A 16,677-nucleotide genomic window follows, 5' to 3' on the forward strand; every position below is an offset into this window, starting at 1 on the left:
CCTTCAAGACTGTTGGAAAACTATTTCAGGTTCTACCTCATGAAGCTCATGGAGAGAATGCCAAGAGTGTGGAAAGCAGTAATCAAAGGGTGGCTGTTTTGAAGAATCAAAATATAAAACATGTCACACGTGACTTATTTCACACTTTTGTTTACTACATAATTCCATATGTGTTCATTCTTAGTTTTGATGCTGTCAGTGAGAATCTACAATGTAAATAGTCATGAAAGTAAAGAAAAACTACTAAATGAGAAGGTGCGGCCAAACTTTTAACCGGAAGTTCATGTCCATGATAAAAACCACCAAAAATAAGACTCGTGAACAACTCTGTTGTTTTTCAGTGTATCATTTAATGTACTCTCACAAGTTGGTGAACAGGTACAACTTTGTCGCTCACTGTACTAAATCACACATCCATTGATAGTATAAATAGCCAACCTAATAATAATAGTACACATTTTCAAATACATAAAATCATCAAGTATCCAAGTCTTAAGTTACGGACATCAAATAAAAAGGCATACAAAATATCGCAGACGTTGGAAGTCCAGTTTGAAGCAAAAAAAAAAAAAAAGAAAAAAAGAAAAAAATGAAAAAAAGACCGAAGATCACATTTTGGAACATGGCAGTTAATTAGTAAACATAAGGTTTGATAGAGTAAAGAAAAAATACGAGTTTCTAGACTTTCAATTGACAAGTATGACAAATATTGCAACAATTAAGCATTTATATTAAAAATAGTTACTGAAAGGGCATAAGTGTGTGTAAGACTTCCTGCACAAGACAAAGGCAACAGTTTTATTTTTGTTCCAAGTAGAAAAATGAAACACCTTTTCCAAATGCCAGCGGGAGTCGACTCCCGCCTCGATTGCCTTTGTTCCACTTCGATTGTAAGGCATTTATGGATGATCCATCTGATTTGAAGGAAGGCATACCTCTTTCTAGTCAGTACTGAAACTGAACCCTAAAATTGAACGGGGTACATAGAATTGCTCACATGAAAATAAGAAAAATAAATTTAGACACATTCTCAGGCGATGTAAATGCACTGGCCAATCATAATCTTTGGGATGCATTTGCAAAAAACAGCTAATCCAACATCTTACAACGATACATGACTGAGCGCTGCCCTTCCAATTTTTTTTTTTTTAACTTTTTTTTGGGCACGTGAAGAGAAAATTCAGCTCACACAACTCTTGTTTTTCATTTTTTGACGTTTGATTTTGAACCTGGAGAGGGAAGGGGAGACAGTTGGATAACCGAGCATGATCTTTCAAAGTAAAATACTTCAACACAATGAAGAAAAAAGGAAGAAAACAAGCCTGCCAGGTAAGAAGCTAGCAAGTTTGAAGTGAAGTCTTCTGTAGTGAGGGTTGGCGTGGCTCAGGGTTTGGCTCTACTGGATGCAGCAGTTATTGCGATGGCCGTTGGAATCTTTGAAGCGCAGGCGCATCTTTGGACGATATTTCTCCAGGTAGAACAGCTGTTTGCTGTTGAACGCTCCTCGACGCTTCCTGGAAGGAACAGCAGGAGGCGGAGTTAGCTCAGTTCAAGAAATCTCCAATATAAAACAGACAAAAGAAGTTGTCATTTTCTCAGAGCGAAAGCTGAGCCAAGGCTGCAGGTCGTTTAATCTTTGAAGCATACATGTAGTTAGAAAAAGTCCTTCACCTTATCAGCCGTTTTCTACATCACAGTCAGTGACTATAGTGTGAGAAGATGGCGTCGTAGGATTCTACTATTAATTAGATTTTAATAGTTTTCCAACAGCACATAATATATGGTGACTGTTATCCTAATATGTGTACAAATTAGGACTGCACCAAACGACGCGTCGACGCGTCGTATGAGCACGATACGTCATCAAAAGCGGAAGTGAGCGCGCAATGCACCAGAAATTCCCTTCCGACCGGAGCGCGGAACACGGATGAACGTCGGCGCGGCATCGTGCATGTATTATGTATGCACGCTGCAGCGCAGATGTCCGCGTTCTATCGTAAACATGGACGTCAGCGTTTACTATACAGCTGTATCTAAACACGGACATCTGCGCTGCAGCGTGGATACATAATGCATGCACGATGCCGCGCCGACGTTCGTCCGTGTTCCGTGCTCCGGTCGGAAGGGAATTTCTGGTGCATTGCGCGCTCACTTCCGCTTTTGATGACGTATCGTGCTCAGACGACGCGTCGTTTGGTGCAGCCCTAGTACAAATACAAATCAATGAGGAGGATAAATGTTTACCAATAATACATTTTTTATATAATTTTTACATAAATAGCCTTAGTGTGTCGTAGATTTCTACTTTAAGCAAGTAGTCAAAAATATACAATGATGTTCAAAGGTTAGTGGTCACTTAGAAATGTCCTTATTTTTGAAAGAAAAGCAGTTTTTTGTCAATGAAGACAACATGAAATGAATCAGAAATCCAGTCTAGACATTTTTAATGTGCTAAATGACTATTCTAGCTGGAAACGGCTGATTTTTAATGGAATATCTCCATAGGGGTACAGAGGAACATTTCCAGCAACCATCACTCCTGTGTTCTAATGCTACATTGTGTTAGCTAATGGTGTGGAAAGGCTAATTGATGATTAGAAAACCCTTGTGCAGTTATGTTAGCACATGAATTAAATTATGAGATTTAAAGGAAAACAAGAAATGGTCTGAGTGACCCCAAACTTTTGAACGGAAGTGTGCATGCCAACATGGTTATTAAATAATAATAATTATACTGACACTTGTTTTTCAATTTTTTAAATTCCATTTGGAATGCTCAGCATTCTGTTAGATTCTATTTGTACAGAAAGTGCTGCACAAATAAAATCTGATTGATGAATTTTATATTAGTATTGCATCACGATTAAAGCACTATTAACTAAAACCACAAGATTCGATCCATAATGCACCCTTCTAATCATAAAGCCATCTGAAATGAATGGTAATTACTTTCTACGAACATATAATGATCTTAAAGCAAACACGTGGGACCTGATGACATCACTTTAAAGCACTGCCTCCACTGCTCCCACTGAATCACTCTGATCTCACTACCTGATCTATTTACACAGTTATGACTCATCCCTGCCAGCTTCAAGTATCAACATATGATTCTGTTTTTATGAGAAATGTGTAACACAGAAATGCAGGATGATCTCAAAGTTAACTTGCACTGACAACTGTACTCTTCAACAGCCCCACTGAATCCACACTGTGCACAAAACAGCCAAATGTACCCAAACTGAAAGGATGTTTTACTATTTAAATATTTTAAATGTTTTAAACATTCTACATTTATTCTATTATTCTCTATGTCTCTATTTAAAATGCTTTTCCTTTGAGTCATCAAAAGGTTTCTCATGTGAACTTACTGTCGAATGAACTGGACAGCATCTTCATATTTCATCCCACATTCTATCAAGGCGAGCGCCACCAGAACAGGAGCTCTGCAGGGGAAAAAAACATGGTACCAAGAATGTCTGTTAAAATAACCTTGGAAAAAATGTGCTGCTTCATTTAAAACTCCTCCTTTCAAAGCCTTGCTTTGGATTCAGAAACATCTTTTGATTCTTGCCACAATTTAAGACTTCTTTTTTTTTTTAACATCCTTCTCAAATCAGTTTAAAGAAAAGCAGGATAAAGACAGAACCTGTTTGACAGTTTGTCCAAACTAAGAAAAGACACGCCGAAATGGCTATCATGAGTCATGTGACTGTTGCTTTACTTCACATCTTTTGCATCTTATTTTGATTTCCAAACTCTTCCTCAATGAGTTTTAGAACGATATACGACGAGCAATATCTTATCTGTACCATTTTGTACACACATCAAAATGAAAAGGAGGTCAAATGATTTTTACTTAAGCACTTTTGTACCTTCACCATTATTCGTTTCACTTGCAAATTGTAAGAAAGTCCTGTCTCCATATAGCAAAGCTCAATGTGATGTTAACAATCATATAAAAACAGGGGAAAACAGCACATTTTCATATTTAAGAAAACAGACTGACATTTTTGATTGAAAAACCCGTCAAAGCTTTGCCAGTTACTATAAAACAACAGTTTTAACACCAGCTGTGCATGTAACAGAATGTCCAACATTCAAACATAAATAAGTCTGGAGTTCCCTCAATTTTTCTCTTTTTTTTGCGTCTTGTTTTGTGATTTACATCATTAAACAGTTTTCCTAAAGAATGAGTCGAGCAAAGCTGTGTCCTCTCTTCTATTTTTCATATTTTCATAACGCTGTCAGTCTTGATCAAATGTCTCACTCTACCTCATATTATCAGGATCAGACTAATTCTTTTTACTGTTTTCCATCAGTCAGTTTGTCCTCTTGGTCAGCAGTAACAGCTAGCTAAATATCTAGCTTCTACTGCTGAGAAAAAGCTAACATTAGCATGGATTAGCAACCCTGTTACTGTGATTAGAGCAGGGTTAGCAAACAACAAATAAAACATGGAATAAAAATGGTACCATTGATGTGTAAGCTGAGCCAGTCAAGTCTTTGATAGTTTATTACCTATTATTGATGAATATGGAGATGAAAACTGTAAAAGAGAAGGTTCATTTTTCAAAGATTTCAAAGCCCAAATGTCCTCCAATTCCGGTAGGACCCTTATCTACCATATCCCCACCACACACTTCAAATATTATTTGTCATACTAAGAACATAATACTTTAATCTTTGAGGCAATGAGCGCTCACCTCCCCAGTCCTGCCACACAGTGGACAGCGATGCAGCAGCCGGGCTCCTCCCTGAACTTCAGCTTCAGGAGGTTCAGCCAATCATCCACGATCTGGTTGGAGGGAGGAGCTCCGTCATCAAACGGCCAATCCTGGAGGAGGAAGAGGGAAATGATGTCATGGGCCCCAGTTTCTTGGAAACCAAAACAAAAGAAGTGTGAGGGCTGAACTGGCTGTGGGGAAAGAAAAATGTTGTTGTAGGGAGGAGGGACACCTGTGGAGCTTTTCTTTCCTCTGTATCTGAGGCTGCATGGGATATTTTGAAATGTTCTTCAGTCACACATGGTGGTTTCTAGTAATACAACTAGTTCAGGTAAAAGCTCTGTAAAAACATAGAAGAAATGCCGGTGTCACATAAGTGTGTTGTGTGTAACGGTAAATAGTGCAGTGAATATTTGTGCTGGCTCGAGCTGTTTCGTTCCAACACCACATGCTTTGAGCCGATTGTTGTTTTTAGGGTCATTTATTTCCGTGACAAGTTTAGAATCTCATTAAATCTGAGCTTGACAACTCATAGCTGGAAGAAAAAAATGGCAAAACGTGGAGGTTTAAATCATCAGAAGTCATGAAGAACAGGTCTGAACTCACCAGAACCTGGATTCCTTCTTTCACCACCAGGGTGGCATCATAGGTGGCCTCACAAACTCTCACAACCGTGGTGACTCCATATTTCTTTAGCTCCTGGAAGCACACACAGCAGAACTGGTTTTAGGAAGGAACAGGTACAAGCAATCCTGCAATCTAACTCAGTAGTATCCTTTACGATAATTGCAGACAAACGATTCTTTCAAGAACCATTTTTTCTGATTGTACTTCATGTTCAAAACATTTGTCTACATTATCTTTATCCTCAAATGTGTATACATGGACTTCTAGAGTGGAATTAGTTCAAATTTTATACAGTGATGCTGTGGCTCACCTCGATGAACTTGTTCAGGGTGGCGTTGGTGGGATTGTGGGTAATGAGGAATCTCATGTTTTTGTAGGTGATCTCCACAGGGGCTGGTCTGTTCATACGAGCCATTGTGATGATGTAAAGAAAACTAACAAAACCCAAAATGTCTTCCACAGAGCAGTAGAAACACGAATGTAAACACTTAGTTAAACTCGGAGGGAATGTCAAACACAAAATGTCCAACAAGCTCTGAGAAACAAAAATCCTCCGGTCTTCTTCGAGGTTGGCAAGGCTTGAAAACAAAAACGAAAAAAGGACAGGCAAATTTGGGGAGTTTGGCAGCCGAAAAAGGGCGGACAATTAGAAAAGTAACTCAAAACCCTCTCCTTCGGGATAAAACAAAGGAAAAGGAAGAAAAAAAAAACAAGGCTGGTTCCACCTTGATTCTGGCCAGGCGGAAGCCGACGAGGGCAGTGTGCAGCGGGTGGAGTTACCCCATCCAGGCCGAGTTATCGCTGGTTCTGGGAGGCGTCCCGGTCCTGCCAACTTCCCGGGGTCCCTCCTGTGGCTCAAGTGCGTCGGATCGATGGCGAGTTTGGCTGTTCACTCGTCTGCATAGGCAGCGTGCTGAGCCTGGCAGTAGTCCCCACTGCCCTTCAGAAACTCCATAAATGTGTGACCCAGAACACCACAGAACTGCTGCAGGACACAGAGGGGGAAAAAGAAAGGCTTTTAAAAAACACAGTTTAACAACAGAGAGTTCAGGTTTGGTATTTTAACAAACAATAATGCTCTTTGCTCAAGATGATTACTAAAAAAACAACATCCAAAACAGAACAAAACATCAGCTGCTGGACATGTACTTCCTCTTTCGGAGCCCATGTGGGAATATTTTTCTTGTTCCGAAATAACAGACTTTGATTGATGGCTGAAAATGTTTTGGAGATACCAGATTCTACCGCTCAATGTCAGGCTTCCGACTGACAGAAATAAGCGATCATTCATGGTGAAATTACGGCTTCAGCTAACTATTTGGCCCCCTCGATTCTGGCAGCAACTGCTTCAGGAGATGAGGCCTGCAGAGTCAGTAACTTCTTTTAAATCACTCCTGAAAATTAATTTTAGCTTTAATTAGTTTTAGTGTTTCATTCTGTATCATGTCTTTTTATGTTAGATGTTCTCGGTTTATTTTCATTTTAGCTGCCTGGTTTCTTGATGTGATGTCATCTCTAATTCTTTAATTCTCTAATTTTTATTTTCAATTTCTAACCTTAAACCCTCCATGTTATTCTTTAATTTTAGCATAGCTCCTTTGTTTAATATGCGTGATAATCCAGCTAATTATTAATTTATCATTTTACTATTTATTTGAATTGACAGCTCTGACTTGTCTCCTATATCTTGCTTGATTATCTGCGTTGTGTTTTAACTGTTAAAGCACTTTGTAGACAGTGTTCTTAAGTGTGCTGTAAAAATGAAATTATTACCGTCATTACCAATTAATCTACTAATGAGGCCTACATTTAATCAGCAAATAGAGAAAGACTCCAATCACAAGTTTTCAAAGTCCATGACCACACTGTCTCACCCAAAGTCCAAAGATAAAGAAAAACTGAAAAGTTTGACGTTCCACAACATGCAACCAACCAATGTTATTTTCTTGAAAAATTTAACTAAAACTTTAAAATTTTAACCAATAATCTTGCATTTTTAAACACTTATTGTTGCAGCTTTCATGCTGTTACAGTTTAAAGGCTTTTATCAATGACAAACAACAACATAAAAAAGCACTGGAAATGTGACAATTTGCTTTTCCCCCTCCATTTATCATTGTAAACTGAAATTATTGGCTTTTTCACTGACTCCAGCATTTTTATCTTCAGTATTTTAGGAACAAAATTCTCCACTGGTGAAATACTCCTACTGAAGTGTTGTTATGGAAGTATTGAAACTCAGTTGCATCACACACACACACACACTGCAGACTCCAGCCTGCACACGTCACCTCTGTGGAGTAAAATCAGTTTAGTCCTTTAGTCCAACACTGGCTCTGCTCAAACATAGCAGCCCTTCAAAATAAAAGGCCAAGGGAGTCTAAGGAGAGCTGCCATCTTGCACACTCATTAAAATCATACCATGTACACAAAAAAAACCAACTAATGATGCTTCTTTTATCTTAAGAGTTGCTTTCCAAAACACAATCCTGCCTTTAATATAAACTAAGGCATTAACAATAGCAAAAGTCCCTCAGTGATTACATCAATCACACGTTCTTTCTACCCTGAAAGTGGAACAGCAACAATCAATCAACTTGTTGACACCTATTGAATTAATCAACACCTATCTCAATAGTTGATTGATTGGATTTACATTTTCATTAACTGCGAAAGAATCACAAGATATCAGATTACAGCTTCTGGAATTTCTCAATCTCTGGTTTCTTTAATTCTCTCCAACAGTAAACACAATCTAAAGAGTGTCCTTCAAGTCTGAACACACAGGAAATCTCATTAACTATATATTTTTGTCTTCACAGTGTAAATACGGCTTTGTCAAAAGAAGAAAGAGTTGAAATGGTACTTCTAAGGGGACGTGAACGATCGCAGACAAATTTAATATTTCAACAAAGCCATATTTAATCTGCATAGGCAATAAAAGTTGAGATTTCCTGTGTCCAGACTTGAGGGACGCCTTACATTTGACTTCGAAGATGTAGTCTTGGGCTTTAGGAGACACTAATCAATATTTTTCTTCCATTTTCTTGCATTTCACAGATCAACCAAGTAACCACATATTCGACAAAATATCTGACAGATTAACAGACAATTAAAATGATTGCTGGTTGCAGCCCCGACTGAACGTGTAGTTAAAACCACATCCTTTCAGGAAGACTTATTCTAACTGACAAACAACTTTGAATGCCACAAAGCTGAAAGTTTACTCAGATCTGACACTATGTGAGATGAAAATGCTGAGTAAAGCCAGTGGAAGACAGTGGGTTTGATTCCCACACCGAACACAGAGTTTCATCCACAGAAATGTCATGTACTGGGTGGGCCAAAAGTAGGCTTACACTTACTAGGTAGGATTTTGGTAAATCAACCGCCAAACCTAGGGTGCTCAGGTAGCTCAACTGGTTGAGTGGGCGACCTATGAACTATAGTCTTCAACACAGCGGGGTTCCATTCCTGCTCACTGCCCTTTGCTGCATGTCTTCCCCCCCCATTCTTTTCCTTACTTTCCTGTCTGCCTCTCGACTAACATACCTAATAAAGCCAACAAAAGGCAAAAAAAAAAAATTAAAAAAAAAAAGCATTTCTTATGTGAAAAATTTCCTGGCGTCAAGGTGGGGGAGTTTTAAAGGTTTCTTTGCTCTGCATTTTCACACTTTAAACACTGCTTTAGTTTCCACTTTCTGTACTCTACATTTAATTTGTTTGCCATTGCTCACAATCCCTAGCCTAGCTGCGCTAGACCCAGGTCTGAAGACACAAGGGTCTAGTTACCCTCGACAGGGAGGGAGGCGGGCTAAAAGGTTGTCGATCAAATCACTCTGCAGCAATTGGGTAGGTATACAACCAATCAGCGCAACGAATAGGCTCCTAGAGCGCCGGAAATCAGAGGATGCGGTAGTTCGGTGAAGCCTTATTTATACAGTCCATGGGTGAAGCTCAAGTATATTACAGACATGTTAACAGAAAGATTATTCAGAGTCGGTGCTAATGGAGCTCAACGACTGTTGTAGTTTTTGTTGTCAACCCTGGCAGAGAATTAAATTCGTTGCCGTGTGTTGTCTAGCGCCGCTAGGCTAGTTGTTTCTGGTTGTTTCTGTCAGAATCGTCGCGCCTCTGTCGTCACTCAGTTACGCCCGCCTTCTGACTCTACACTTCATGGTGATTGGTCCGGCCAGTTTTAGGAGAATCCAACCTCGAGCCTTATGGAGGGTAACTAGACCCACCCTGGCAGAGAATTAAATTCATTGCCGTGGGTTGTCTAGCGCGGCTAGGCTACACAATCCCTATAAAAATACTTAAAAAAACAACATAAAAATGGAAATCAAAATTCGAAGAAATAGCTTAAGAATAATAATAAGACCTTTATTTACATAGCACCCTTAAGAACAGTGTTCACAAAGGGCTTTGACGGTTAATACATGCAGCACAGACAATCAAAATAAAGAGCAAAAATGATAATAAATTAAATGAATAATTAGCTAGATTGGCACTCATACCAAACAAAGGAACTAGACAGCTTAAAAATCAAAGAATAAGATTGAGGGGTAAAAGCTAAACACTAAAAAAATAAATAAATGGAGAATTAAAGAATTAGAGAGATGACATCACACCACAGAACCAGGCAGCTAGAAGCAAAATAAAACGAGAGAACATCAAAAATAAAAACGGGACATAATACAAAACAGAACATTAAAACTAATAAACTGCACATAAAAGCAAATCTACAAAAGTGGGATTTCAGAAGTGATTTAAAAGAAGTCAGTGACTCTGCAGGCCTTATCTCCTCAGGCAGACATAGTAACATTTCCAAAATGTGAATAAGGGAAACTGGTTCGGATAAATTAGATCTGAAAACAAATAGTAAAACTGCCTACTTTTGGCCCACCCCGTTATAACGATTTACAGCATACAGGAGGTGAAAATAGAGAGAAAACTGAGCCTCTAACCTGCCAGTACGTTACATAAACTCTCACTGCAGCAGTGTAATATCCCACCTCATGGCTGTCGGTGTACAATAGAGAGGATGTGTCATTTCTGACATCTAGGTCATATCTGTGAGGGCTGAGCTCAACCATGAGGCCTTCAGCGGGGCTTTAACATCCCCTCTGTTGTTATTATCGGCAGCAGCAGCACAAATCTGACTCACTTTGCCTGCCATTTGCTTTGCTAAACCCGTCTTTAAGCCTTCAAACACAAGGAGGCCTGTAAATGCAGTGAGAACCGGATCAGACGCCACTGAGGAGAGAAGTTTAATATGTTTGAAATCCTCACAAAAACGTATTTGAGTTGCTTTGAGGACTTCCATGCAGACAGTTCCAAATATTTCATACAGAAAATAGTGGCATTTTTTTCAGTTTTAGTCTTGTTGCTAGACAGTCTTTGCCAAATTTTAAAGCATAAAAAGCACATTTATAGCCGTTCTGTTGCACAGCGCATTTCGCTGAAAATGTACTACTTTAAATATAATTATCCATCACAAGAGCTCATTGAGGAATTTTCATTTCAGTCTTTGTACACTCAAGTATTCACGTCTTTCTACGTTTGTGTGGATCAAAATGTTAGTTTTATATGTTTGAGGGTAAACATTTAGTTTTATGGTTTAAGTCATTTAATTTTGATGGTTGTGGTTGGATTAAGGGTTAGTCCAGGGGTGTCAAACATGCGGCCCACGGGCCAAAACTGGCCCTCCAGAAAGTCCAATCTGACTTGTGGGACGAATCTGTAAAGTGTAAAAATTACAGACGATATTCACTGAAGTGTAAATATGTAAAGCGATAAATTTAAAATCATTTTGAGACCATGACACATGGCTTTGATCAGAAAGTAAAATACTAGATTGATCATTTTTCTTTTAGGTCTCATTTGTTGTCGTTTCTTTTTTGTCTGACTTATCGTTTGTCTCACATTTTGTCGCTTTGTGTTTCCTTTTTGCCTCGCTTGTGTTCTTTTGTCTCATTTTTGCCATTTTGCGTCGCTTCATTCATTGTTTTGTGTCCTTTGTTTTGTTTCACATTTTTGTCATTTGTCTCAGTCCATTTTTTTGTCGCTTTCTAACTTTTTTGTCTCCTTTTTGTTTCATTTCATGTTGTTCTGCATTTCATTTTGTACTATTTTGTCTCGTTTTTGCCTTTCTTAAAGTAAAATACTACATCATTCAGCTCTAGATACCCGTGACTAAATGTTCTGTGCCTTCGTAGATATTCCGATTTGTAAGTTGCAATGTGTAAATGATAAACTGAGGCATAATGTTATTGAAATTGAGGTTTTTTTTCTTAAATTTCATGTTGTTCATAATGTTTTGTAAAAAGATAGTTACTTAGATGTGAATATTTTCAGAATGCATTTTTTTGCAGTAAAACAAATGAAAAATTTTGACTTGTGGTCATTAGGTTATGATTTTACTAGTCATTTGAGATCACATCGGGCTGAATGTGGGCTCTGAACTAAAAACAGCTCAACACCCCTGGATTAGGGGATGCATTAGCTCAATGCATGTCCTCACAAAGACAGAAAGACACTTGTAAATGAGCGTGTGAATATTCATTCTCTTTAAACAGTGCTTGCCAGTTTTATTAAGAAAAAAATCTGCATTTTAGCATCGAAGGCCTGTCTTACCACTATGACAGAACACAGTTAAATATAAAGGACATGTTCTCCTGTTAAGAAAAGGAAAAAACGCTAAGCTGTTGAAGAATGTTTTGTTAATCCGAATGAAAAACAGGCACGGAAATGTGACTGAGGAAGGGAACAAACAACCACAAAAGGATGTGAAATGGAGAGATAAACGAAGCACAGGAGGAGTTGCTGCATTACATGACAGGGCTGGAGAGTCCTTTGTGTGCGGATGGACTGGGCGCCATCATACGGCGGTGCGGCCTTCGAGCTGTCAGAGCTTAGACACCGGGACGCTGTCAAACACGACGCCCCACACGAACACCCGGTGTCGGAAAACACCGGGACATTTTTGTTCACGTTTTATTGTTTTTTATTGTTCATTTCGCATAAAAATACGTCGAGTTAATCCGACAGAAACTTCCGGGCCAGGACACAGCCCGAGCGAGCTGCGCATCTGACAGCGGCTTGCTTCCTAACCGAACCGCTGCTTTTACAGGTTACTGGAATAAAAAACACACGGTCAGCGGGTTTGTGTCACACCGGAACGACCGGCGACAAAGTCACGGAGCGGTTTTGTACCGAGCAGGCCGTGATTTCAGCGTGAGGGCCGGCTAGTAACGGTTAACGTACTAATTTTACAGCACGAGCCGATGAGATGGGGAAGCAGACACAAAATGGCAGCCACAAACAACACGTTACTTACTGGGATATGCTTACTCATTGAAGATTGTAGCTTAATCATACAGCCGGTCCGCAGAAAAAACTAAAAATTAGAGAACGGTTCTTCTCCACCATACAGTCTGGTGCTGTTCCTCCGGTCGGAGCCAAAGTCTCCTGATCTGCCGGGACGAAACCATGGACGATATACCAGAGAGGAGGCGAGACGGATGCAGAACGGTTCCGGTCTGCTCCTTCACAATAAAACACGACTGTTGTAGCTCACTAATTTATATTATATTATATTATATTATATAGAATAGAATAGAATAGAAAACCTTAATTGTCATTATCCAAAGTACAGCGAAATTTAAATTTCCTTCCATCATCTGTACTAATTTGTGTCAAAATGTCAATATTATCTACAACATTGTATAAAGCTTTTCATTTCACTTTGTTGCACAGTTTAGTGTCTACATCTTTTGTACTTTTTGAAAATGTGTACACTCTCATTCAAAAGTTTGGAGTCACCCAGACAACTTCATGTTTTTCATGAAAACTCACGCTTTTATTTATGTGCTAATATAACTGCACAAGAGTTTTCTAATCATCAATTAGCCTTTCAACACATTACTCTTATGTAGATACTCCATTAAAAATCAGCTGTTTCCAGCTAAAATAGTTATTTACCCAATTAACAATGTCTAGACTGTTTTTCCGATTGTTATATTCACTGAAAAAATGCTTTTCTTTCAAAAACAAGAACATTTGTGAGTGACCCCAAACTTTTTAACAATAGCGTACATGAATTTAAATTCCACTGTATAAGGTAAAGTTGCTCCATATTTGCTAAAAGTTGATATTGTTAAAGTTGCTCTATATTAGCTAAGGTTGCTCTATATTAGATAACATTGATCTAATTAGTTAAAATTGCTCTCAATTAAAGTTGCCCTATATTATTTAAAATTGTCTAAAGGAGGTAAAACTCCTCTATATCAGTTAAAGTTGAACTACACTACTGTTCAAAGGCTTGGGGTCACCCCGGCAATTTCATGTTTTCCATGAAAATTCACACTTATTATTCTATTATATTATTATTCATGTGCTAACATAATTACACAAGGGTTTTCTAATCATCAATTAGCCTTTCAACACCATTAGCTAACACAATGTAGCATTAGAACACAGGAGTGATGGTTGCTGGAAATGTTCCTCTGTACCCCTATGGAGATATTTCATTAAAACTTAGCTGTTTCCAGCTAGAATAGTCATTTACCACATTAACAATGTCTAGACTGTATTTCTGATTCATTTAATGTTAGCTTCACTGGAGAAAAAAACTGCTTTTCTTTCAAAAATAAGGACATTTCTGAGTGACCCCAAACTTTTGAATGGTAGTGTACATATCACATTCTATATTTTGAAATGCAATTTTGTAAACTGCTAAATTTAAGAAATTATTTTAATTGTTTTTATTACAATCCTTTCCTCTTGTCAGTCACACTTTCAGCCTATATTTTGAAGACAAACCCTAAGAGCTTGCAGTGTTTCCTGTGTCTTATTGCCTCCAACTTCACCAATAAACCCCACCCAGAAAATGTGGTGTTTTGCCCAGACATCTCTCTGCTCCAGCCTGCTCTGGTCAGGTGATGGCTGAGGCCTGGTGACTGGTCCTTCACCTCCAGGGATCACACGTGGATCCCACAAATGATCCAGAATCACAGCAGACATCACTGAAATATGCCCATGTAGTTTATTATTCACCCTGAAGACTGCTTTGGATAATCTACATGTTACACAGATTTAGTGTGTTGCTAGTGAGGGGAGAATTAAATTGTGTGTCCAAAGTTTAAAGGGATCACCCGAAATAAATAAAATATAATGAAATGAATGGCTGTTATTACCCCCTAATGCTATTTAGCTGTGCATGCGCCCTGAGGACATTGCTCAAAAGCTCTTTTTAGACAGCGAAGGCTTTCCCTGACATGTAGATGCAGACACAGACCTTGGGATGAGGAGTTGTTGGAGACTTTTTCTGGGGATCTTTTTCGCTGAAAGCCTAGAGACCTCTTTGGATCTTGACATGATGACACCGCAGATTTTAATAGCAGCAGATCCCAGATGTCAGAGGTTTCAAAAGGGCAGGCTACATCTGTCAGTCTGTAAAGAGGTTCTAACCTCTTGTATCTAATCTGGAACTGATTTGACGGATTTGAAGGAGTGATAAAAAAATAAATACAAATTGACATTGTAAGAGTCCATTGGAAATGATCAAATGTTCCATATTTTCATGGGATGTACTTGTTTTAACTTAACTGTATATCGCAGTATTTCGTATTTTGTGAAAAATGTAACTCTGAAACTGCTAACAGATATGATAATGAGGGTAGACAGGTGATTTTTATTCTGCTGAGGAATGCAGCAGAGTTATGTGATGATCAGCATACGTTTGTCCGTCTGTCTGTCTGTCTGTTAGTACCAATACTCAAAAATGGATCAACAGATTTGGATGAAATTTTCAGGGAAGGTCAGAAATGAAACAAAGACCAAATGAGTAGATCTTGGCAGTGATGTGGCTTATAGTCTGGATCCACGGATTTGTTAAAGATTTTTGCATCATTGCAAGATAGCAGCACGGTATCACTGTAACCATGACAACAAGTGAACACTACATCAGCTGCTTGCTGACAATCACATGATTGTGATCCTACTACAAATCCACCACTGCGGACTTATCGGGACTTATCTGTTGGAAATGTTACAAGGAACAACTAAGTAAATTGTTGAGGTGTTTTGAGGTCCCATCAATTCCCACTACCTGCTACATATTTAGGTCACATGATTCAGTATCCGTACATAATGTACACATGCATAACTAGGGATGGGAATTTCGACTAATTTCCGAACCGACTAGTCACTAATTTTATTGGCGACTAGTCGGTTCGGAAAACTTGCAATTTAACCCTTTAAGCGCCAAAGTCGCAATATTGCAACAAGCAACATTGTTGAACATAACAAGCCATAGCTTCAAATATACTGCCTCGTGTGCTTCATGTACTGTACACCAGGAGATGGCGGACATCTGGAACTTCAATCTGAGCATCAGTTGTGGGCGTGTTTTCATTCAAAGTTTTGGAGTTTACAGAGTTTGAAAACCGAGGAGACGAGACTCGCCGTCGGAGCGTATCAGAGCGCAAGATGGCACATTTTAGAGCGAGAAAACTCACCATACCGAGAGGTCTGGTCAATGCTGACAAAGTACTTTGTCAAGTAATGGCTTACTCATATTCTGAAGAGGAATATTCACCCTCTGATGAAGATGTTCAGTCGTCCACTGAGACAGAAAGTGCCGCTGCATCTGTGCGTAACGGCAGCGGGTCGGTGTGCCATGACAGTCCATGAGCAGCACATACTGGAGCCGATGCTTTGCTTCGGGGTAGCAGGAAGGGACGTGTTGGGTGTAGCTGGAGTGGTCAAAGCACCGCTAATGATGAGGGGGATAGCGGGGGTCGAAAAAAGAGACAAGCATATGCTACTGGCAGGATCAACCAGGTAGCCCAGACGGGACGAGCGCGCGGCGCACGCCCGAGCGTAGAGCTGCATGGTGGCGGCATCGCGGGGCGGGGCGGGGCGGGGCGGGGCGGGCACACTAGCGTTTAACCGACTAGTAAAATACTAAACGTTTAATAAATGAGTAGGCGGTTAAACGATTAAACGACGAGTCCGCACATCCCTATGCATAACACACATCTGTACTCAGCACAAGGTCCTTTTGTTTATGGGTACATCTATGCTAAATGGCCACATTCTATGTTGCAGTCATTTCTGCCACAAATTTTTTCAAGACTTCATCTGTCAGAAGTGATACAACAGTTGAGCAGCTTTGACAGAGTACTGCGCTCTCTGAGTGCTTTTCTTGTTGGCTAATGCAGCAAATCAAATAGCGAACAAATACATCATGCTGATCAATATTATCATGACACAGTTTTGTTCACTGATTTGAAATACCCTCTGCAGTTTTCTCACACTG

At 39.3% G+C, this 16,677-nt stretch overlaps 1 protein-coding gene across 4 annotated transcripts; it reads right to left on the reverse strand.

The window, feature by feature from the left end:
* Positions 1–328: 328 nt before the first annotated feature.
* ptp4a1 (protein tyrosine phosphatase 4A1) lies at positions 329–12,891 on the reverse strand. 4 transcript variants are annotated; one of them, XM_051946245.1, is made up of 6 exons: positions 12,708–12,891; positions 5,665–6,336; positions 5,334–5,426; positions 4,707–4,837; positions 3,372–3,446; positions 329–1,514 (listed from the first exon to the last, which is right to left on the reverse strand). In XM_051946245.1, the coding sequence occupies exons 2-6, from the start codon at positions 5,767–5,769 to the stop codon at positions 1,397–1,399; spliced, it is 522 nt and encodes a 173-aa protein (XP_051802205.1). In that variant the 5' UTR covers positions 5,770–6,336; positions 12,708–12,891; the 3' UTR covers positions 329–1,396. The 4 variants fall into 4 exon arrangements, with proteins under 4 accessions (XP_051802205.1, XP_051802204.1, XP_022070924.1 ...); XM_051946244.1 differs by having other exon boundaries at positions 5,665–6,339; XM_022215232.2 differs by having other exon boundaries at positions 12,694–12,891.
* Between the last annotated feature and the right edge of the window lie 3,786 nt (positions 12,892–16,677).

This window comes from Acanthochromis polyacanthus, chromosome 3 (assembly GCF_021347895.1).
Source record: "Acanthochromis polyacanthus isolate Apoly-LR-REF ecotype Palm Island chromosome 3, KAUST_Apoly_ChrSc, whole genome shotgun sequence".
Classification (NCBI taxonomy): domain Eukaryota; kingdom Metazoa; phylum Chordata; class Actinopteri; family Pomacentridae; genus Acanthochromis; species Acanthochromis polyacanthus.

What these genes read in the sequence shown, in the direction of transcription:
- ptp4a1 (XM_051946245.1), bottom strand. Translation starts at nt 5,769, where the DNA reads ATGGCTCGTATGAACAGACCAGCCCCTGTGGAGATCACCTACAAAAAC. An exon ending in CCCTGAACAAGTTCATCGAG is followed by an intron (nt 5,427 to 5,664) that starts GTGAGCCACAGC and finishes GTGTGCTTCCAG; the next exon opens with GAGCTAAAGAAATATGGAGT. An exon ending in AAGAAGGAATCCAGGTTCTG is followed by an intron (nt 4,838 to 5,333) that starts GTGAGTTCAGAC and finishes TTCCTCCTCCAG; the next exon opens with GATTGGCCGTTTGATGACGG.